General features: G+C 37.1%; 2 protein-coding genes across 2 annotated transcripts in view; one reads left to right on the plus strand and one right to left on the minus strand.

The window, feature by feature from the left end:
* The window catches only part of LOC109621866 (zinc finger and SCAN domain-containing protein 12-like), a 57,591-nt gene that overhangs the window by 20,527 nt on the left and 12,666 nt on the right, over positions 1 to 24,398 (plus strand). The window lies entirely within an intron of this gene.
* On the minus strand, positions 2,211 to 10,980 carry LOC109621883 (apolipoprotein D). Its single transcript, XM_020076076.3, has 3 exons — positions 10,601 to 10,980; positions 2,677 to 2,864; positions 2,211 to 2,609 (listed from the first exon to the last, which is right to left on the minus strand). Exons 1-3 carry the CDS (start codon positions 10,867 to 10,869, stop codon positions 2,287 to 2,289), a joined length of 780 nt encoding a protein of 259 aa, XP_019931635.2. The 5' UTR covers positions 10,870 to 10,980; the 3' UTR covers positions 2,211 to 2,286.

Genomic DNA, 24,398 nt, shown 5'->3' on the forward strand with positions numbered 1-24,398 from the left:
GTTCTTGAGTTTAGATCCTAAAGTCTATGGTTGTTACGGTAACTTCTTTTCATTATACAAAGTTACGATTTGTAATCTATCATGTCCTGTAAGCCTTCTGAAAGGTTAATAGACAATCTCAGATCGGTCGAGATATCCTACGTCATACAAACTGTTCTTGAGCTTAGATCCTAATATCTACGGGTGTAACGGTAACTTCTTTCACTATACAAAGCTATGATTTGTAATCTATCATGTCCAGTAAGTCATTTGAAAGTTCAATAGACAGTATCAGATCAGTCGGGTATCCTAGGTCATCCAAACTGTTCTTGAGGTTAGATCTACTGTTCTTGAGGTTAAGTCTACGGTTGTAACGGTAACTTCTTTAATTATACAAAGCTATGATTTGTAATCTATCATATTCTGTAAGTCATCTAAAAGTTTATTAGACAGTATCAGATCAGTCGAGATATCCTAAGTCATCCAAACTGTTCTTGAGTTTAGATCCTAAAGTCTATGGGTGTAACGGTAACTTTTTTACTAAAAGCTACGATTTGTAATCTATCATGTCCGGTAAGTCTTCTGAAAGTTACAGTGGTTGTTTTTATCAACTAAGCTTCATAACAGTAAGGATAATATCCCAAAAATATATAACAACGTTTATTGTTCCTCTAACTGCTTTGGTAAGTACAAAACTCTCTTGAAATGACTCATGATATGCCAGGGGGATTACAGATTACAGTTCAAAATCCATTATGAGAATAACTACTGTTATTTTCAAGAGCCAAACTTCAGGATAGTTTGGACGACCGTCAATGTCCCAAAGGTTCATAATAATATATAGTAGACTTCAGGTTGGTCCAGTCACCGCCGCGATTGATTATGGAACGTTACTCCACCGACAAACAGACGTATCACTTGGAACAAATTACGATAAAAATCATCGACACGAAAACTTAATCGCCCAATCCTAGCCAGGCTGTGTTACGCAAATCACTCAGTAGGTGGCAGTAGTGAGCAAACGTCAAACAGGAGCAAAAACGATGCGAGCGCCGTGACCGAGCGATTTGCGAACTACAAAATATTTGAACTATCCGTTAAAAAGGGTAACGATGAGTAGTGAGTCGAGTGAGACGTCTGTTTGTCTGTGATTACTCAGTATGTCAGATATAGCTGATGTTAGCTGAAGTTTTGAACTCAAAGATAGTTTGGCTGACCTGGAACATTCCCATAGTGTCTCTAAATGACATTTGAGGTTTCAAGAGCTTCCCCGATCTCAGCAGATTATGCTATGATATTATTTATGGTGAAAACACGTAAAGTTTTTCTTGTAGATTTGAAGGACGTCATTATAGAACAGTTTGGACGAACCTGAGTGTCACAAAGTTTTATAATAAAAAAGTAGACTTTAGATTGGTCCACTAATCATGGATTAATATGCAACGTTACTGAGTATAGCTGATATGGCTTTTGTTACGAGTGTAGACCTGAAGTCCTGAACTCCAAGGTAGTTTGGCTGACCTAGAATATCCCTGTAGTGTCTCTAAATGACATTTGAGATTTCAAGAGCTTCGCGGATCCCAGCAGATTATGCAATACTATTATTTATGGCGATAACACATAAAGTTATTTTTGTAGATTTGAAGGACTTCATTATAGAACAGTTCGGACGACCCTGAATGTCCCAACGGTTAATAATAAGCTAGTAGACTTCAGATTGCTCCAGTTACCTATTGCGGTTGATTATGCAACGTTACTCAGTGCATATAACAGGTATGGCTACTTTTACGAGTGTAGACCTGAAGTTCTGAACTCCAAGGTAGTTTGGGGGGATGACCTGGAATATCCCTATAGTGTCTATAAATGTAGATGTCAAGAGCATAACGGATCCCAGTAGGTTATGCAATGATATTATTTGTGGCGAAAACACATAAAATTATTCTTGTAGATTTGAACATCTGGACTGAAACATCTCTGAATTCTCCGTGAAAAATACTCGAATCCCCCAAAGCTTTACCAGAGAACCTTCAAAACCCTTCTGAAACCGCCCTGAAATTACCTTAAAAGTCGCTCTGCAAAATGGTAGTTATGACTACATAATTGTTGCCCGTGTAGACTAGCAATGGTTTCAGAAACTTTTTGCCGTTCGATCAACTGATCGCTGCATGGCGCGTATACGAACATCAGCTGTTACTAACAGAGGGGGGGTCATCTCAATTATGCAAAACTGGTTCAAATAAAAACTCTTTTTATATTTAAAATAAATAAATCGTCTGCCAGACGGGGTAGACGTATTCGCAACTACCCTCACTCATTGTCATCGTTATCCACCGGTTCGATCTGTATGTCTTGGTGGTTTATGCCGCTCGGTATGGCAAACAGATCTTTCCGCAACTGGATGAGCTGTTCTTCCGTTTCTATTTGATCGCCCGGGGCATGATCTCGGTTACGGGAAACGCTCGGTTCGGTCGGATCGATGGCCGGCTGGGGTGGTGGTCTAACGACACAGTCTTCCTGGTGGGTTCGGACGAAGAACGACCGGTTGATGCGGTACTTGTCCAGTACTCCGTAGGCACGCTGCAGGATCGGTCCCGGGGGAAGACGCTCGCGGGCCAACACCCAGGCAGAAACTGTTGATTTTGAAAGGGTTGTTGAAAGTAAATAGAATTTTTATTGGATTAACGTGATTGAGCATACCTGTATGACCGACGGGGCCGATTGTGCTGCACGAATAAATCACGGCAAAATTGTCGTAATCAGTGTCCAGAATCATGAAGGAAGCGTTGTAGTTGTATGGGAAGGACTGGTACAGTACGGTGTACTGGCCTAGTTTTGATTTTCCAGCTGGTGCCATAACGCCGGAAATGATGCGCTCAACGTTGTTGCTGAAATTAGAATTGTATGAATAAGAATGCCGTATATGGAAAATCAAGGTTGCGACCATTCATTTGCAAAGATTTACATTCATTTGCTATTATCTCAGTTCAGAAGCATGCTATCGAAAAACAATGTATGGATGAATTGACCCTTGTAGTTTTATCTGAAAGTTTGCCGAATAACATTGCAGTCGCAAACGTATACTAAAGTCGTGAGCGAGCTGTGAAGGCAACTCTCCACGCGGTGAATGTAAATTACATTCACGCTGTGAAAAGTTGCCTTCACAGCTCGCTCACGACTTTGGAATGCGTGTGCGACCCCAATGTCATTCGACAAACTTTCAGATAAAACTACAAGGTTAAATTCATCCATACATTGTTTTTCGATAGCATGCTTCTGAACAGAGATAATAGCAAATGAATGTAAATCTTTACAAATGAATGGTTGCAACCTTGTGGAAAATTACAAATTGAAGGTAGGTTACATTGTTTAGTTACGTTCCAATAGCTATGCGATCCATTACGCAATAATAAAAAAAAAACTGGAATCTCCATTTAGGTAATGAGTTGACGATGTGCAAATAGATTGTTTACCTAAATGGACTTATGTGTGCAAGGTAGTTTAGATTTTAAGGTGAAGTCATGCTGGGTTTCAGGGCAGGGGGCTTTCAAGAAAACTTCAAGGAAGATTTCAGAGGCGTTTTAAAAGAGCTTCAGGAGGTTTCAGAGACATTTTCCGGCTCCATGGGCTTTCAGGAGAGCTTCAGAGATGTTTCTTAGATTCTTACAACTACGCGAATGTTCCTCGGATTCAATGCAAGCTTTTTATTTTTTAAATTCCGTTCCGTTAAATTTGGCATCCACGCCCCAATGTGTGAACCCTTTACCCATCAACACTCCGACATCCGCATGAATTTGTGCATACGCAGAGGTATATTCGGTCTGCTGTGGATACAAACGGTTGCAATCATCACTTCCTTCCCCTTCCCGATATTGAACTGTAACCTGGCGTGGCAGGCGCCATTGTCGCCTAAAATAGAAGATCACTAACACTCACAGACTGAAAATGCCTGCTAATCCTCGGCAGACATCTCTTTGGTTCCTTGTGTGAGTGTAGCTGGTCTGGCGATACTGGAGTAGCATCTAAGGGCTGTCAATCAAGCTCAAACTCAAGCTCATGCTCAATTCCGTTCTAAAATTTTAAAGAAGTTTTTTTTAAATGCCTGCATTTTTTTATGCAAAATTCCTGTAGAAACATAGAAAGAAGAAGTTGTAAAAAGTCTCGAAAGAGTGTCTAATAAAACTCCAATAGCAAATTATACCAAGACGAGCGTTCGATTCCCTGTAAGATGCGCTATGTCTTGATGATGATATTGATGGTGATTTTGTTCTACCATCTATTGTAGCAAGGGGTCTGTCGATAGCATTGGAAACCCGCGTCAGGAGAAAAGAATCTTCTTTTGTGAATTTAATTTTTAATTCCCATAGAAATTCTTGAGACAATTTCTTTGGCAATTTAGCTAAGGAAACCTCCGGCATTTTTTTTTTTAATTTCCTTTGAAACCTTGTGGCGATTGTTCTGAAATTGCTATTCATTTGAAGATGCTTCTGAAATTGATTTGACTTTTCTTGAAAAAAAATTCGGTAGTTTACGCCAACCCTTTCGTCAACTTTGAAAATTCCTTTCTGTTTTTTTTTTAATTTCTTAAAAAATCGGATTCTTAAAAAAAACAAATCTTCAGCAATTAATTCGACATTTCAATTGGCAGTTCTTTCGATCTTACCGTTTTTATTTGTATTTTTCTTTACATTAATTTCTTTCGGAATATCTTTAGCAACTCCTCCGGCAAAATATCTTACTAATGCTTTGAGCATTTCTTCAGAAACTTCTTTCTTTAGAAACTTCTTCAATTTTTTTTCTTGAATTGACTCAGATAAATCCTTTGGAAATGTTATCAGTTATTCTTTTGGGAATTCCTCTGCAATTTTTATATAAATATGTTTGGCAATTCCTTTGAAAAGGCATTTTTTTAAATTCCTCTGTGTCTTCCTTATGTAATACCTTCACAAATTCATGCAACATTTCTAGTTTGAAGTTTCCTAAATTTCTAGAAAAAAAAATGCTCGAAAAATTTTCAAAGAAATTGCTAATGCATTCTCCAGAGGAATTAGTGAAAAAAGTTTTTTGAGGATTAATCGAAGAAAATTCAAGAGAAATAGCTGAAATTGTTTCTTAAGAAACAGCCAAAGGCCTTAAAAAAGATTTTGTAAAAGAATTCTCAAAAGAATTGGCAAAAAACATTACAAGTTATAGTCGAGAGATCTCTCGAAAGAATTGCTGAGTAAGTATTCAAAAATAAAAAAAGAATGCTTGATGAAGTTGCCAAGAAATTTCCGAGGGAATATCTAAGGATCGAAACCAATTTGACAAAGCAGTTTTCAAAGAACTATCGATTCCAAAAGAATTGCATGATAAATTTCAATAAAGCTGTTGAAGGAAGAATAAACCAATAAAATTTGCATAGAAGATGATGGAAGAATGTGAAACCAACTGCCAAAGAAAATATCAAAATCAATTCCCAAAAAAAAATAAACATAAACGAAGAAACTTTCGAAGGAATTTACTAGGAATTGAAGTAGAAATTTTCAAAAAAATATCCCGAAAAAAAATCAATGTTACACCAAAAACAATAAATGCTACCATGAATTGAGATATGATGTTTTTACCAGTTTCTGGATGCTAGAATCAAGCAAGGTTAAGTTTTTGTGGTTAAAATAATACTTCGTTTTTGTTTTAAGATGGTTACATTTGAGGGGGTTTGAAATAAAGGGTGTAAGTAACAAAAACTCACTTTTGAGTAAACGATGTTTAAAGTTTTTCACCAATTTTTCATCCCATACAAAATGTATGGAGTTTTAAAATCAACCCAAATTTCTCCGATTTTTTTGTAATTTTTCTAATCATCGTAAAAATAATCTTACAGTATGCGGCAGGAAAAAAAGGGAAAGGGGTTTATCAACTTCAAACCTCATGTTCGTCCATTTGAAGTTAATCAATATATGTTTCAACATTCCATGATCTCTAACAGGCTAATTTTATAAAAACTAATTTGAAACATTTACAAGGCTGCGCCTGAAGCAGAAAACAACCAACATTTTCAAACCACTGAAAAGTACACAGGTCGCTAAAGTTCATATGTGATAAAACATAAATTTTAATTTTCTCTACAATATCATCACATATATGTGTTTATTTCATCTGGTATGGGGATTTTTTTTTATTATCGAACAGTTTGGGCCGAAGGGTATTTTTTGAATATTTCTAGAACGCTTTCTTTATTTCGGAACGAATCAAAAGAATTATAATAAAAAATACAACACAAATTTTTGTTACTTACGCAGTTAAAAATATTACATCATTTAACCTGTAACAAAAGGACCTCGTCGTATCGCACACATTTTTACATCGGTTTATAAATTTCCAGTTTGCTCTCAGTATGAAACTTGCGTTCAACATTTCATACAAGAAATCATTTGATGTAAAATTCAGTTAAATCAGATAGAAATTCGCATGTCATTTTTTTTTCGTCGGGTATAATTTTCAGAAATGTTGCTGTGCCAAAGATGTGCTGTCAGTGCACTCCGATGCACGTTAGTATCTAAATTACGTTTCAATGAGCGAATGTCATTTGCTCGTTGCAATGTAAATGTACTGTAACAAGTGAACGGCCGCTGTTGTAGATGGCTTGCTATGAAAATATAGCGACTGGCCGTTGGTTTTTTGGCTATATCTCCAAAACAGTAGGAGATTCCATTTTGGTGTCAAAGAACGAAAGGATGAACATTAGTTTATGCGCTTAGAAAAAAATTGTTGGAAATAATCTATGATACAGACGGTACTTTTATCAGCATAAAAAATTCAGCACGTTTTTTCTCTATAGTGAAGAATTTTCTGAGAATTTTTTTTTTCTTGGTGTATTTTTATTGGATTGCTGAGGTAATTTGGCGTCGATTTCACTAGAAAAAAGTGTGTTCTACGATGCATAGTTTTTGAGATATAATTTTTTGAAGTTTTGGGTTTTTTAGAAAATTTTGGAAAATCGTGAAATTTCATCTAGCGTTTTCCGGGAAAATAGTCCTCTATGATTTTTTTGATTTCCATATATGATCATATATCCACGACCTCTAGCTCTGGTAAAATTTTCATTGAAATCGGAGACCCTTCGGCCCAAACCTGTTCGGTAATAAAAAAATCCCCTTTTGCGGTTTTTGTACACTGGTTTTGGGGAGTGTCATATAGCGTTAGCGTTAGCGTTAGCGTAGTTACGGTATACTTCGTAGATTGGATACTAACAACATTCATGTACCTTTTGCTAATCTGGCTCGGATTGCTTTTCGGAACAAGGCCGGGGAGTTAACTTTGCTCCAATCTTATGCAAGAATTCCAAAAGCACAAATGTCATTATTCTCGGCCACGCCCATCTTTACCGTAACTTGGGAAAGGGGAAGGAAATGTTGATGTACCACTTATTTAAGAAGCCTCCGACTCAGTGACACTCCCATAAGTATTACGGAGTGGGTGGTTGGGAGATGTATTATGTAGATCAGAGATTCACCTGAAAAGCTGGCGATGGACCCACGACATTTATTGTTTACTTGGTTAAAATTTAATCTTTTGTAAGCCGGCAATCAAAAGAGATTGTTCCTATTTATTGTTTAAATAATTATGTTTCTGCTCAGTGAGAGGCCCAAGCAGAACCGATCCCTCCAGGGTCATCGGAACATTACAGTAAATGTTTGAAACGCGTGAAAAAAACATTGGCGATCCGAGAAAAGAACAACCTCAATTTACATAAAAAAAACTCGAAAATAACGAAAAAAAACATCTCAATTTATTAAAAAAATCACGTAAAACGAGTTGAACGAAAATAAAATCAAAAGATATTTTTTTCTATTTTTTATATAAATAAGTATGTTTCGGCTCAGTGCGAGGCACAAGCAGAACCGATCCCTCCAGGGTCATCGGAACTTTGCAATAAATGTTTAAAACGCGAGAAAAATATTGGCGACTCGAGAAATAACAAAATAAAAGAAAAGAAAAAAAAAATAAACAAAAAATCGCGTTAAACAACTACAAAAAACCTCTCAATTTATCTAAAAAAAATAAATAAAAATAGAACAAAATCGCGTAAAACGAGTAAAAAGTTGGCGATCCGAAAAAAAAATATTTAATAAAAAAAAAACACACACACACACACATCCACACCCGCGACATTACGATACTCGGCTCGAAGAAAAGCGACGCGGACAACGTGGTCTACCTGCCACCGAATGATATGACGATCTAGACCATTCAAAAAAAAAAATGTGGGAAGTGTCATATACAACGAAAACAAAAGTTTGTGTGTACACATACATATAAGTATAAGTAATGGCTCCATTATTCAAATAGTTTACATCACATAGAACAAAGACTGAACATATGAAAAAATATTCCAAAGTTTATGGTAGAATGATAAAATTTATGAAACCATTTCAAATAATTGATCTGTTGTACTAGAAATTGAAGAAAAATTGGTAAAAATGAATACATGATGCAATACCTTTAGGTTTTTGGAGAAAGTCTTGAATCAATATCTGCGAATGCCTCAAAACCTAATGAGAATTTCATATTACAACTAGACAGAATCTAAGATGACTATGTTGATTTCAAAAACTGTTTCTAAAATTTCATAATGATTTCAGAGTCTTAAGAACTTTCCTAATTTTCTACAGTAACTACGAATTCTACCATAAATTCTGCCATTGATTTGTTAAACATTTTTGTTTAAACTACTAACAACTACCGAAGAGAGATTTCCCAAGAAACTAGTTCTTTTATTTGTTTTTATAGTACCGATATTTACTCTCACACTCCGCATACCTAGGCACCGAACCGTATGTGTTACCGGTGTCTATGGGACACTTAAACCCTATGAAAAAAAAATCAGTTTTAAAAATGCTGATTTTCATCTCATTTTGTTGATATCTTTTTCTTGTTTAGGAATTCCTTCGGAAATTTGTTTATCAATTCCTTTGTTAATGTCTTAGAAAACTTCATTGGCAATTCTTTTGAATACTTTCTAAGTACTTTCTTTGGGAATTTATCCATCAATTCCTATCAAAATATCTTCAGCAATTCCTCTCGGCAAAATCCCTTATTTATTAATTGGAATTTCAAAAACTTTTTTTAAACTTCTCCGTTTTTTAAATTTGATTTAGAATCATTGAATCCATTGGAAATAGTGTTCAGTTTTTTTTTTGGGAATTCCCTTCCCTTCTATGAATTTTGTTTGAAAATTAATTTAAAAAATCGTTTTTTTAAGATTTTGTTCGGATTTTTTTTTTTTGAAATTCTACAATTCTTTTGAAATTCTCTAAGTTTTCATAAAAATTTCCCGAGAAATTTTCAAAAAAAGTGGCCAAGCAATGCATTTTTAAGAGGAATTATCGGAAAAAATTTTAAGGATTAGATGAAGGAAATAAAAGGAACAACCAAAGAAATTTACAGAAACAAAATGTTTAAAAAAATTCGCAGACGAATTGCCATTTGTTTTGAAACAATATCCAAAGTTATAGTCAATATAATTCTCGAATTAATTAATGAACAATAATTTAAAAATAACCAGGAATTCCTGTTGATGAAATTGCCAGAGGAATTCACAAAGACTTTTTTTTCGTAAAAAATACCCTTCAAGAAACTGCCGAAGGAACATCTGAGGATCGAAAGCAATTTGACGAAGCAGTTTTGAAAGATTTATCGATTACAAAAGAATAACAGAAGAATTGTCAATACAATTGTCGAAGGAAGAATAAATCAATAAAATCAGAAAAGAAAATGACAGAAGCATGCTAAATAAAAAGCCGAAGAAATTTTCAAAAGAACTTTCAAAATCAATTTCCGAAGAACACAAATTTATTTGTCGAAGAAACTTAAAAAAAACATTTTAGAAAACTATTAAGATTTAGAAGGTTTTTCAAGTTTAGCAAAACTATTTTTGACCAGAAAACCTTAAAGATTGAACCCTTGAAAAAGGTCCCAAACAGACCGAAACGTGGGGAATAATCAAAAACTAGTGTTTTCCATTCCCCTTAAGACTGCGAAGCCAAACCGTAACAGTACATAACCTTAGTCGTATCCCAGGAAGGACAAAAACAACAAAATTTCATTCAAATTAAACAATATCAAGTCATAAATGGCATATTTTATGGTGTTTTGGGTTGGAATGCTCTATATACTTATACTCTATATTATAGTACTATTTTTTCATGCTCTCATGCTGATTTTACACATTAAATATTGCACTATGTATGACGTAAAAAGAGAATTTAAAAAAATATGTCTACATATGAACTTTTACAAATCAGGTAGTTGGCGATTCAGTCATCAAATTGATTGAAAACGATGATTAAATTTTCATCCAAAGTTTTGCTTCGTATGGAAGCTTCTTCAGGGACTCAATTTATATCGTTTTTTTTACAAATTGAGTCCCTGAAGAAGCTTCCATACGAAGCGAAACGTTGGATGAAAATTTAATCATCGTTTGCAATCAATTTGATGACTGAATCGCCAACTAAACATAACCTGAAAGTACGCCTACAGTCGTTCAGAACCAGAGAATCTTTTACAAATACTCAAACTTTTCCTCATTTTCACGCACCTTAGCATATACAATCCTTTAACACAACTGCAAAGATATACTTACAATCGATTGGTGAGTGAATTTTTCACGTAGATTTTTCCGTCCGGCATCAGCTCGTACGTTGCCGAAATACACTTGGCCGCCACTTCACTCACGGTGAAATATCGTTCCACCTCGTACCACGTGCCCAGAAACTTATTCCTATCGAACTTGGTGATCGGAACGTAATCTGGGCATCCTCCCAAGCCCGGAATCTGCGCGTCTACCAAACTCGCTAATCCACATAGACCCACAATTAGGTAGAGCAACACTTTGCACTTGAAATCTTCCATCGTTGACACCAGATCGGATGGAACTGTTCAGATTTGAAAACACAACCGCACGCCGCAACTATGATCACTGACTCAAACCGTCACCTTCCAGGAATCACCGATAAATAGCTTAACTAGTGTCACCAACTGGCACTTTTATAGGGGATAGAGTTTGTGGATGCGGGCGCGTGCGTGCCCGAGGCGATCGAAGAAAGGTGAAATTATGATCGACGAGGAATCACTGCAGTACAGTGCGGGACAGAATTGTGTAAACATTATTACATAATTACAGCTTAGAAATATTTAAAAGTAATTCAATAGTATTATTATAGTCTTATTAATAAATATGGAACAGTTTTTTTAGATCTTTACATGTTCAAGGTGTTCAAACTTTCTTGAAATTCAGTCCTTAAAACCTGCAGAAGCTGTTTTATTCGTTCTAGCAAAAAAAAATGTTTGCAATACATATTATACATTGATTGATTGATTTGTCTTTATTAAAGAGACTTTCAGCCCTTGGCACATATTATACAGGAATCCGTGGATTTCTTGAAAACTGGAAATGCTTGTAGAGATAATAATAGGATATTCCCAGTCAACCAAACTAACCTAGATCCAAGAACTTCAAGTCCATATTTCTAACAGTTCACTAAGCACAGAAGTAAGGTCTGGAGGAAGTTTACCAAAAATAAGAAATGCCCTTATAACTACAGCCATGCGGGTATTCAGCATAATCATGCTGAGGGCGACGGGTTCAATTCTCGGTCGGTCCAGGATGTTTTCATAAAGGTCATTTTCTTGACTTCCATGGGCTTAGAGTATCTTCGTGACCGCCACACGATATACACATAATTGTTAATAATTTTGGAAGTGTTCTCAGATCACTAGCTAAGAAGCAGGCTTTGTCCCAAGTTGGGACGCTACACTAAGAAGAAGAATAAGAAGAAGTTAAAAAAGGAGAAGAAGGAGAAGGAGAAGGAGAAGGAGAAGGAGAAGGAGAAGGAGAAGGAGAAGGAGAGGAGAAGGAGAAGGAGAAGGAGAATAATAATAAGAAGTTAAAAAGGAGAAGAAGAAGAGGAAGAAGGAGAAGGAGAAGGAGATGGAGAAGGAGAAGGAGAAGGAGAATAAGAATAAGAAGTTTAAAAAAGAAGAAGAAGAAGAAGGAGGAGGAGGAGAAGAATGAGAAAAAGAAGAAGAATAAGAATAAAACGAGAAGGAGAAGAAGAAGAAGAAGAATAAATTTATATAGTAAAATAAGAAGTTTCATGTGTTGTGTTCACAAACCACATTTCACGAATCTAAATGTTGACCTGCACTGTACGTAGCGGACTCGACCTGTCGTCACTTCATGTCTCTCTCTCTCGATCATGGCTTGTTTCGAGGTTCTACTAATCGATGCTTCCCGCTACATAGATAATGATAGCGATTATGCAAAGATCTGCACTCGGCGATATGACGGTGTTGTTCGATCTTCGCATCCCCCATCATCCTCAAGTTCTTCCCGTCCGATCCCGCGCTAGAAAACGGGCACGAAGAAAGTCAGAACGTGATTTGAATCTCTACCATTATGACAATGATTGGTTCTCTTTTCTCCGCACCTCAACCACCTTCTCGGCTGGCGCTTGGTCTTCGCTTGCTGATCGAACGCCATCGATAGCTTCGTCATTGATTATGCGTTCATTATTGTGGTTCGATGAAGAGCAATGATCGCGCACCGGTGCCGGTGGTGTGTGCCGCGCCGGTGCGCCAGTGTCCTCATTTCTGTGCAGAGCCCGCCCAATCAGCTTAAATATGATGTAAAGAGGAGAAATTATGGCGGAAGAAGTGCTTTGTTTACAAACAAGTTTTATGCATTACCGGCTTTTTTTTTTTAAATGGGAAGATCCGTTTGTCTGCGGTGCACGAGTGAAGTGTTTTCTGGGTCGACCTACAGGAATGATCTTTCGTAATAAGCGTAAACGGATTGGTTTCGAGTACCTACCTAGATGCCTAAGTGCGATCGATAAGTGAAATTGATTGCGAAATTGAAATTGTTTTCAAACGTCAAACAAACTTGCACTCGTCTCAGGCAAAACAAGTTTATTGAGATCATTTGCTTATCTAAAGCAGAGTTTGCTTTAGTTTTTTTTTGTTTTTTTTAAGAGTTTTTTTAAACAAAAAGTCTTGATTAGTGAGTGCATTCAATGCTCAGATTTTGATCTGTCAGTTATTTAGTTTTTACTGAGTTCATAACATAAGAGACATCTCGGTCCCTGTACTTGATCGCAATGATCGTGGCAATGATCGAACATCTCAACCAACACTGGAATGACCACGTGACCACCATGGATCTAGCTGGACGTGATGTAGCATTTCTTACTCAGCCGCTGAATGCCAGAACAGACGCTGTTTGTGCCGCACCTCCTTGGTGAACAGACGCTCAGGTCGTACCTCCTCAATTTAGCTCAGTGGTGCTCAGCACTTTACGAATTTGATCAACATAATTGCTTATAGAACATTATCGAAAACCACTTTATTTATTTATTTTAATTACTTTTTTTTATCGATTGTAGCACTAATGCAAACCTTGCACTGAAACGAAACTGAAATAACGTAACTTTTCGTAATTTGACGAACTTTGGCAAAAATGAGTTTTTTTTTCTATCGAGCAAATCTTGACAAATTGTGAATATTACTAAGATTTTTCTTCATTACTAGTTAGAAACATCACTAAGCTTCGGATTAATTGAAGGTTTTATTGAATTCTAATCAAATATTGTGCAAAAATGCGCAAAACACTGAGCATCACTGATCTAGTTGAAGTCAGAAGGACAACAGAGCCCAGGCTGCACTATACCAGCTAAGCACACAACTCTTAGCTGGCGGTCTTTGTCATCACTTGACCCGTGGAAGCATGAGCTATGTTGGGCGCTCTCCTTATCAACTCATTACCGTTTTGCAGCCCTTCTTACGCTCCCACTCTCATTTAATCTAATTCAATATATTTTTTTTATTATCACCTTGCCTGGTGTGTCTGGGTTCGATTACCGGTAGGCCTAGCATTTTGCGTTTTTGTGTATCAAATTTTCACATTTTACTGCCGTTTTTAGTATATTTTCCCATAGTGGTTACATTGATTGTTACACTATCAAAGAATATTAACCTTCACCCCTCCCCTTTGAGTAGCAATAATCGAACTCCTGGAATATTATGTGGAGAAATTTAGTTGCAGGAAAATCCCGGAAGAAACCCCAGGAGAAAGCTGGAAAGGAATTCGAAGAGGACTCCATGAAGGCATCTTGAAAGGATTCCTGGAAAAATCATAACAAGAATCGCAGAAGTATTCAATGAATCCTGGGCGAAATCCCTGAAGCAAATCCGTGGAAACACAATAAAGAAATCACGGGGGGGGGGGGGGGGGGGGAGTGGAAGAATCCCAAAAGGAATTCTGAGAAGAATTCAGGGAAGAATTTCTGAATAATTCCTGAAGGAAGCCCATGAGAAATCTCTGAAGAAATTTCGGCGGGAATCTCTGTATGAATCCCAAAAATATGTGGGAGTAATCCCAAAAAAATCTCGGAAAAAGTCATTTTGAATATCCTAGGGATATTTCTGAAACAATTCCGGAAGATATCTCTGAGATAATCCTGGAGGAACCCCTGATGGAATCTTTGAAGGATTCATTGAAGAAATCCTTAAAGGAAAAATATTATGTAGGTACCGTAAACCGGGGTCAAATTGATCATTGCTGGACTAAATTGTAATTCCATACTAGCAATGTCTGCACGTCTTTATGATCATAAAACTCATACCACATCTCTTTTATAAATGTCTAGAGATGAGTGTGGACTTTTCAGATTTAACAAAAAGTTAGTCTTATATTTCTTTTTAAGCGATTTTCGATGTTTTTCTTACATAGTCGAAACTACTACTGAACAATCGATTGCCACTAAGAGTATCAGTATGCTTTCTGTGTTCACATTTTTGTGGAAGTTTGTCTGTGATGTGATGTAGCTATGCTGGGCATGAATCAGTTTCAAAAGTTTCGGTTCTAGTTGAAATAATGATGTAATGCAATTGAATTGAAGTAGTTTATTTCACAGAAAAGTGCATACCTTCAGGCGTTTGCCATTTAACAACCGAATTCATTAGTTGTAAGAGTTTTGACACGTTATTCGTATTCAGAATATCATTATTTAGAGGAGTAGGAAATTTTCCATTCAAACCTATGTTCAATTTGTTCGAACAGCGCAGGGTTTCAGCAGAGGTGATGTTTCATCAACGGAAATGAATGTCTTTTTGTGGTTCGTTTTTCTACAGATCACAGATCAGAACAGATCACCACTTTATTGAAATTATAATGCATTTATTCTTAAACTAACGTTATTTTAATCTAATTATACACAGTTATTAGGTCAAATTACAAAAACGATACAGTTACTCATAACGATAAACGATTAGCGATTTACTATTAAAACGATTGGCGACAGATTCTGTCGACGTGAATGACTCACAACCCGAATGCTTTGGTGGATCGATTTGGACTGTCGAATGATGATGATAGCGATATGAAAGCGGGAGCGCCAAAACTGATGAGTGGTTAGCACGTTGAGTGTCATGATCAAACACAATTGTATGCTGATCAATTTCGCCTCAAAGTGGCCTTTTTATTTTTTAAGTTATTTGACTTCAAGTTTTAATTTGTTGAATAAAATTCTGTCACGTACACTGAAAGACGGCTTGTAGTAATGACCAGCATGAACATGTTTTCAAATTTACCATGGCAAACTTCTTTTTATAGCCTTGTAAAGTTGTCCGTTTTATAAATTGAACAGTCCTTATCCCTGAAAGAATTCCCGGAACAATCCCGAGGGAAATCCGTACAGAGATCCTGGAAGTTTCGGAAGGAGAGTATAACAGAATGCCAGAAAGAAATCCTTGACATAATCTTGGAGGATTCCCTAAAAGAATCTAAAAAGTAATCCCTAATGAAAACCCGGGAAGGATCAATTAATAAATCCCGGAAAAAATCCCGGGGGTTATCTCTGAAGGGGTTTCGGTAAAAATTGCAAAAAAAAAAACAATAAAAATATAGAGAAAAACTAATGAAGAAATCCATCACTAACGGAAACTCAGGAAAATTTTCTGAAAAAGTCCTGGGAAAATCATATGAGAAGCCAATAAGGAATTAAAAAAAAATATCTGAAGGAATTCCTGAAAATATCCAGAAGGAATTCCTAAATTAGGCTCCGGTGCAAAAGCCGGAATAATGTCGGAAAGAGTACTGGGAGAAATCCCAAAAGGAATTCTGGAAGCAATCAATGTAGGAATGATGGAAAGAATCCTGAAATAAATACCCGAAGGAAATCTCGAAACGATCCCCTAAATAAATTGTGGGAGAAATCCTTACAAGAAACCCAATAAAAATAAAAGATGAAATCGCGAGAGGTATCAATGAAAGAATTCTGGTAGGAATTACTAAAAGAAGCCCTGAAGAAATCACTGATGGAAGCCTGGTAGAATGCACAGGAAGAATTCGGGAGATCAATGATGAAATCTCAGGAATACTCCCTGAAAGAACCTGGAAAGAATCCCGGTGGGAATCAAAGAAGAAACCCCAGGAGGAATTAATGAAGGGATTCTGGGAGGAATCCCCAATGGAATGTCGTAAATTCTGCTGAACGAATTCCGGGCATTTCAGCATTTCAGGGATTTATTTCGGCATTTTTCCTAGGATTCCATCAATGATTTCCTTCAAGATTCGTTACCGGATTCTTACCGGGATTTTTCCATTGGTCCTTCCCGGGTTTACTTCAGGGATTTCTCCTGCGATTCCTTCATTGATTCATCAGGATTTCGTCAAGGATTTCTCCAGGATACTTTGTAGAGTTCTGTAGGGAATTCCACCCGAGATTTTGCACACGTAGTTGCAGACGCGAAGATATTGCGCATCATTCAGCTAATTAAGAGCTACAATATGTACTAATCCGAATCGAAAGCGACACATAAATGTAGGTACATATGTGCAAACTCAATTTTCGCACCCAGGTCACTCCGGATTTCATCCGAAAGCATAATAAAACTTTGTCGATGAAAATATTGCACTATCTCTTAGCACACCCAAGTCTCCTATTTATAAAGCGAATTCCTATATCTTGAAGCGACTCGACGGTAAATACCATATTTCTCTGAACGCACTGCTCTGTCATCTGGCAGCAATTATGGAAAGCACACGTGTTACAAAAGCTCCGGTTTCATATATTTGAGTGTCGAGTTGAGGAGATTTTGTCTCCGGCAACTCTGAGCTATAAAGCTTTTTCTCACACGAGCAGGTATAAAACAAAGTCTTTATTGCTCGCTGATATGGATGAAACATAAAAACCGATACTAGCCTCATGTGAGAAAAGCGAAAGCTTTATTACCTTCATCACACCGTGCCAAGCACCCTACTCACTAAGAGAGAGCTATACGCTTCGTGAAACCTCTCGGGCGTGTGAGTCCCCTCCGCTGGAAAATCTCATTGTCGCTTTTCGCCTCTATTAGGGTAGGACGGGGCAAGATGGCCACCCGGGGCAAGATGAGCACCCCTCCGTTTTACTACTTTTATGATGAATTTTGCCCAAACAACTTCATAATCCGTTAGAATAATGTTCATCCTGTTTGTAAACCTGATAAAAGGTACTTCATAATGAACGAATCAAAAAATATCGTCAAATAAGTCGATAGCATGGATTTTAAGCATTTTCTTATAAGAAATCATCAGAATAAAATAAGGTTTTTATGTCAGAATCAAATTTTTACCATAATTCTAGTTATCAGCCAACATTAATAGCTTACTGCAAAGCATTTTAATTTACATTAGAAAATATTTTCTAAAAACAAACATTAAAATGTATTCAATTTTAGTTATTTACCTATAGTGGGGCAAGATGAGCACCCCTGATGGTAATATAGAAAATATTTTGAAATTATTGTAATCCACTCAATAGTGCCGAACATTGGTTTCCGTATCCTCTGCAACTATTTGGTTGAGTAAATTTCTAAAAATAAACATCCTAATAATCGTTTATTGTTTTTCGGGTAATTTTGTATAAAGTATTATAAAACCGCATTTTTTTTTTCAATAATCGAAAAAAAATGATAATTTTAGAACGTGATACCATAGCTATACACAAGGTTCACTATATCGATCAGTGTATGACCAATTTATTGTTAAAATATTGTGATTTTAATGAAGTGTTCTTCTTGCCCCGTAGGGGTGCTCGTCTTGCCCCGTAGCATGTTCGAACTGACCATAAAACATCTTTTTTGTTTAGTAAAATAAATCATCCTTATTGTGAATTTTGAACCCTCCCATGCTTATGGGTGATAGAAAACAAGATATAGAAAAGAACTACTGAGAGGTACTTTGAAAAATTGTGTTAACTTTCAATAAACTCAACGTGATTCTTAGGGTGCTCATCTTGCCCCGCCCTACCCTATTGCCAGACAGAACACCCATTCACCCCCACAGGCACAAGTTTCCGTTGTCCCAAGTCCCAAGCTATCGCCGGTTTTCACCATCCTTCATTCGCGGTGGAGACGCATGGTGCTTGCCATTCGGTAGAAGCAACAACCCAACGCATGGTTGTTGCTTCCCCGATCAAGGACTCTCTCACTCTTCCTTTCGCCTGAGTTGTCTGAGTATTTCGGCGTTCGGTGTCTCGCACCGATTCCAGTTTATTCCGAGTGACGATTTTTCATACCAGCAATGTATTCCATGTTGGGGTAATCATTCGTCGCCGGCCTGCGGTATAGAATTGGAGCTAATACGCGCGATGGTCGAGGGGGTTGCTTGCTCGTAAAATGTGCCATTATCTCCATTCCTGATGGGCGCAATAAGCAGCTGTGCTACCGCCCGGCGCGACATGTCATGGCGTCGTCGTGTGTAATGAAATTCCTGGCTGGGCTCCTTGTCCAACGCGTGCCTAGGCTGTGTAGATTCCGATAACGACGCGACGGCTTCGACGGGTTGAAACGGAATGAGCGACTAGTTGGTCGGCGGTGTGGTTTCTTTGTCGGTTATTGTGAGGCAGTGGTTTTCCATTTTTTTTTAACTTGACGAAACGAAAAAGAGGTTCTGCTACCTAGCAAAGCAAAGCAAAGCAAAGCAAAGCAAAGCAAAGCAAAGCAAAGCAAAGCAAAGCAAAGCAAAGCAAAGCAAAGCAAAGCAAAGCAAAGCAAAGCAAAGCAAAGCAAAGCAAAGCAAAGCAAAGCAAAGCAAAGCAAAGCAAAGCAAAGCAAAGCAAAGCAAAGCAAAGCAAAGCAAAGCAAAGCAAAGCAAAGCAAAGCAAAGCAAAGCAAAGCAAAGCAAAGCAAAGCAAAGCAAAGCAAAGCAAAGCAAAGCAAAGCAAAGCAAAGCAAAGCAAAGCAAAGCAAAGCAAAGCAAAGCAAAGCAAAGCAAAGCAAAGCAAAGCAAAGCAAAGCAAAGCAAAGCAAAGCAAAGCAAAGCAAAGCAAAGCAAAGCAAAGCAAAGCAAAGCAAAGCAAAGCAAAGCAAAGCAAAGCAAAGCAAAGCAAAGCAAAGCAAAGCAAAGCAAAGCAAAGCAAAGCAAAGCAAAGCAAAGCAAAGCAAAGCAAAGCAAAGCAAAGCAAAGCAAAGCAAAGCAAAGCAAAGCAAAGCAAAGCAAAGCAAAGCAAAGCAAAGCAAAGCAAAGCAAAGCAAAGCAAAGCAAAGCAAAGCAAAGCAAAGCAAAGCAAAGCAAAGCAAAGCAAAGCAAAGCAAAGCAAAGCAAAGCAAAGCAAAGCAAAGCAAAGCAAAGCAAAGCAAAGCAAAGCAAAGCAAAGCAAAGCAAAGCAAAGCAAAGCAAAGCAAAGCAAAGCAAAGCAAAGCAAAGCAAAGCAAAGCAAAGCAAAGCAAAGCAAAGCAAAGCAAAGCAAAGCAAAGCAAAGCAAAGCAAAGCAAAGCAAAGCAAAGCAAAGCAAAGCAAAGCAAAGCAAAGCAAAGCAAAGCAAAGCAAAGCAAAGCAAAGCAAAGCAAAGCAAAGCAAAGCAAAGCAAAGCAAAGCAAAGCAAAGCAAAGCAAAGCAAAGCAAAGCAAAGCAGAAAAATATATTGAAATATTATACAATTTTTCAAAATTATTTCAATGAATATCTGTGAATGAGTAGCCTTGAATAGACTAAGCACTCTAGCATGACGGTATGCCTAAATGAATTCGCCCCCGTTTGAAAACCCCTGCCCTAGGGGATGGAATTTCGGACGACTGGTGGATGTGCGTTCGGTTTTTGGCTGAGTAGGAACAAGCTTTGTCTGTTATGAATCCCCACATTTCCACTGCCGGCTGGCTGTCACCGTTCGTCTCGTCGGCTGAGGGCTGATATGGTCGTCGGAATGGAAGGAATGGTGTCTTTCGGGACAGGGCAGCAGCTCTGTGACTGTGAGCTTTGGCCGCCGCTGCCTTGTCTGTCAGTCGATTCGCAGTTACTGCCACGGTCGGAGTGAATCATCGTCCTCTGGGTGCTTTCCTGGTGCTGTTCGTGGTCGCTCGATGAGTAGTGGTCGTGCGTGTCGTTCGGCGGCGGGGATTTGCAGCAGTGCGTGAAAGTAACTGAGAGTGTGTGTGCGCGCATCATCGGCTGGGAAAAAAAGGAGAAAAGTTGGAGGACGCTCTTGTGCAAGGATATTTGTGTTTTATGTTTTACCTTTTGTGAAGAGTCATTATGATGTTGGAGAGTGGTCATAATTGAGGGAATTTCAACTTTTTTGTTGTTCTGTTGGAGTAAAGGTTAAACTGTATGCTTTTCAAGCAGCATCAGCATATTTTGGGTTTCGTTAGGATAAGTTCTGCTGCCTTTGAGTGGAACTTTGTCGCTGTCGGTGTTACTGCTGCTTTCTTTCTTTGTATATTTGCTTGTTATTATTGATAGCGTCTAACAAGGGTTACATCAAGGATTTTCCGAGAAGGAAGGCGAACTTTGAGCGGTAAGTGTTTCGACTGAAGTTCACTGCTTTGTGAATTAAGTAGATATAACTCCGGCCAGGGAGGATATTAAATACACTTGAACTAATGAAAAAATCAGAAAGCTTTAAGACTTCTATTCACAAAAAATACCTCAAATATATAAACAACGTATATTACGATCGGAGCAATAATGCGTCAGCTGATGATGCTTGATAACAATTATGTTGTCGATCGAATCCAACAGCAAGAGGCGTAAAAATAACACTTTGACGTAGGTTATTGGTAGTGGCAGGCGAGATAATCGTAAAAATAAAAACTATCAGCTTCCACAGTGGATGGCCTGGCCATACTACACAATGCTAGCACGGGGGGACACGAAGAACAAACAAACCGCCTGTATGCTATAGACAGTTGTTTGTATGGTTGAAACTATGCAACAACAGATGTTGACTGACTATGCATTATGTTTGTCACTCGACGGTAACTAACCTTCGTTGATAAGGAAAGCCACATTGTTGTTCCATTCATGAGATCGTTTACAAGTTGGTCTAGATAGTGGATGTTTAGCAGATGAAGTATGTGCAGAAAAACTTATGAATTACTTACCCTTATTTGCTACCGGGTAAAGCATTTAGGAGAAGAAACCCTACGAAGGGAGGGTTCCACTTTGCAATGAACTGGTCGGCATTTGGTTGAGAAAACACATGATTCCATCTGTGTTTCTGTGACACCCCTGTCGTTGGGGGTGTCAATGGGTAGGAGAGGCGAGATTGGGTCAAAACATTATCTGAAATATCTCATCAAATACATATTACGAATATCGAATCAAAACTTTTATGGTGTCATCCTAGTAGTTTCCAGCAATTTATGTTGAAAAATTAGGTTTCTAGAGCAATTAGTTATATTTTGATAAACCATCGAAAAAAGCTTGAAAATAAAGTGTTTTAAAAATACTACTTTTGAAGCTCGATGAAACACACGTTTAGGTGGATGGATACTTTTTAGAATCGCAAACTCATAGCCATCATATAATATATTATTAGTGTGTAGTATCAACCTTGACCAGAACTTTATTAATTTTTTCTTTGTTGTCAATGCGGAACAAATTCAGTTCCCTTGATCCATTTTCACTTCCTGTTTTTTTTTGGTTCATTGCTACCATTCAACAAATCTTCGTTGCATTGTTTTGTCAGTCAGCAAACTTCCTTCCCGGCCATTGCACATGGCGGTCACTGGCACAGTTTTGTGCCGCGCACCATTGACAGTTGTATAAAACCTCCGCACTCCGTTCCTATCCATGCTCTCCTGAGATTCATCTATCACACTCTCTTCATGTTGCCGTTTCTTGCAGCGATGAATTTGCTTCTCATCTGACCATGTTCATTATGTAACTCTTTTGAGTTGCTTTATCAACATTAGGCAACTCAAATGAGTTGTATAATGAAGAAATGATTGCATAAAATTGTGTATGGAACTCGATTTTTTCAGTACTCTTCGTATAACTATTAACATTTTTTTTTGTTTTTATAAATGTGTGTTTTAACAGTAAGCTAATTCTACACTATATTAACAATTAATTTAGAAATTCCACCAAGTAACCCTTTAGGCATTCAAAGATTGCTTTACCGTTTTCTTTAAGAAATCTCTCTGGAAGAATAAATTGTCTTAAAGGCCACTTTATGTGGTTAATGCAAGGATGTCATGCAGTATTTCTCTCAGGAGTTCTTGAGGAGGACGTTTTTAAAAGTAAATCAGAGCAGGTACTTCAAAAGATTCTTGCAAATGCTTCATCAAGTATTTCTTAAAATATTTGTTCAAAAAGTCTACCAATGATTCTATTAACGATATCACTGAGAATTGATATAGAAGATCATTTAAAGAGTTCTTAATAAATCCAGAAAGAATTACTTCAACAAATTTTCAAATGATTCTTTCGGAACCAGATATTTTTCCAAGAAATTACATTGAAATTCCGCTAAAGTAGTTCTTCTAGAACATTCCCCCATGGTTTCTTTCAGGATATTCTCCAAATATTTCTAAGTCAAATTGTCTGAGGATTCATGATAGAGTCACAGTGCCCTTAGTAATCTTACGATCCCAAGTTCATTCTATTCGAAAACTAAGCGATTGCAGCACCGATCGATTCCTTACTTTTTATTATTTATGCTCGCTTCAAACAAAAACACAGAAATAATAACCAAAACAAAAACAGGTACCCTATCTTGAATGATTGTTTCAGAAGTTTCTATGAGGAATTCCTGGAGGAATCCTTGGATGACTGGTTTGTCACTTTCTTCAGATATTATTTAACCTTCTTCGTGCATTAGCTTGCGCGAACCTCGCTGACCTAATGCACGTTTAGGGGTCATAATAACCCTAATGCACGAATAGGGTTAAGAATGCCAAGAAGTATCCTTTGAATGAAAGGCCTTGGTTTATATCGGAAATGCTTAAGATATTATTCCAAGAATTCCTACGAGATTTTTTTTAAGGATTTCTTAAATATTCCTTCTAAAAAATCTTTTGAAAATTATTCAAAGATTCATTCAGAATTTCTTCAAGGATCTTTTTAGAAACTCCTACGAAGGTTTCATCAATCATTCATCCAAGCATTCCTTGTTTAATTTATTTTTATTTTTTCCAAAGATTTTACGATTCTACCGAGGATTTTTGCAGGGATTTCTCTAGGAAATTATATCATGATTTTATTGGAAATTCTAGAGGAATTCCTTCAAAATGTCTTTAGAAATTCCTTCATTAAGTTTTCCAAAAAATCTTTAGTAGTTCATCCAATAAATCCTCTTGCTATTTTCCAATGATACGTCCAGAATTTATTCGTGTATTGTCTTAGAATTTCTTGAAATTATTTCACCAATCAATTCTCAAAGAATTGCATTAAAAATTTCATACATGATTTCTCAGGTAATTTACCATAACATTGTACAAGAAATCCTTCGAGAATTCTTTCATGCAAGGATTTTTTCATGTACATATTTCTATAATTACTCCAGCACGAATTTATTTTCAATGATTCTTACACACCTTTCTCCGAACATTTTTCTAGAGGATCCATTGAGTGTTTCTGCTAGATATGTTTTAGAAATCCCTTGAATAAGCTCTTTCAAGGATCCAGGATTTTTTCTCTAATGAATATTAAGAAATTCAAATAAAAAATTGTAAGAATTCTTTCAAGAATTCTCACAGAAATTCCTCCAAGAAATTGTACTGGATTTCCTTTTATGAACTGTTTAGGTATGCTTTCAAGGAGCATGAGGAATTTTTCTACTGATACCTTCAAAGATTTCTTTAGAATTTTTTCTAACGATTTCATTAAGCATTTTTTTCCCTAAAAATTCTTTCTTGGATATCTTCCACGATTTATCTAGGAATTACTTCGAAGACTTCTCAAGAAATTCTTCCAAGATTTTCTTCAAATGTTGCTCCAGCGATTGCTTCGGTAGCTCCTCCAAGCGTTTCTGATGGGATTACTTCAGTAGTATTCCCAAGAATTCCGTGAAGAGTTTATGAAGTTCCATCAAAGATTTCTAAGGCATTTTACAAGCACTTCATTAGTTATACATTCAAGGATTTCTTCAGATTTTTTTGGATAATTATTGAAGGAAGTCTTT

The sequence above is a fragment of the Aedes albopictus genome, chromosome 2 (assembly GCF_035046485.1).
Source record: "Aedes albopictus strain Foshan chromosome 2, AalbF5, whole genome shotgun sequence".
NCBI lineage: Eukaryota > Metazoa > Arthropoda > Insecta > Diptera > Culicidae > Aedes > Aedes albopictus.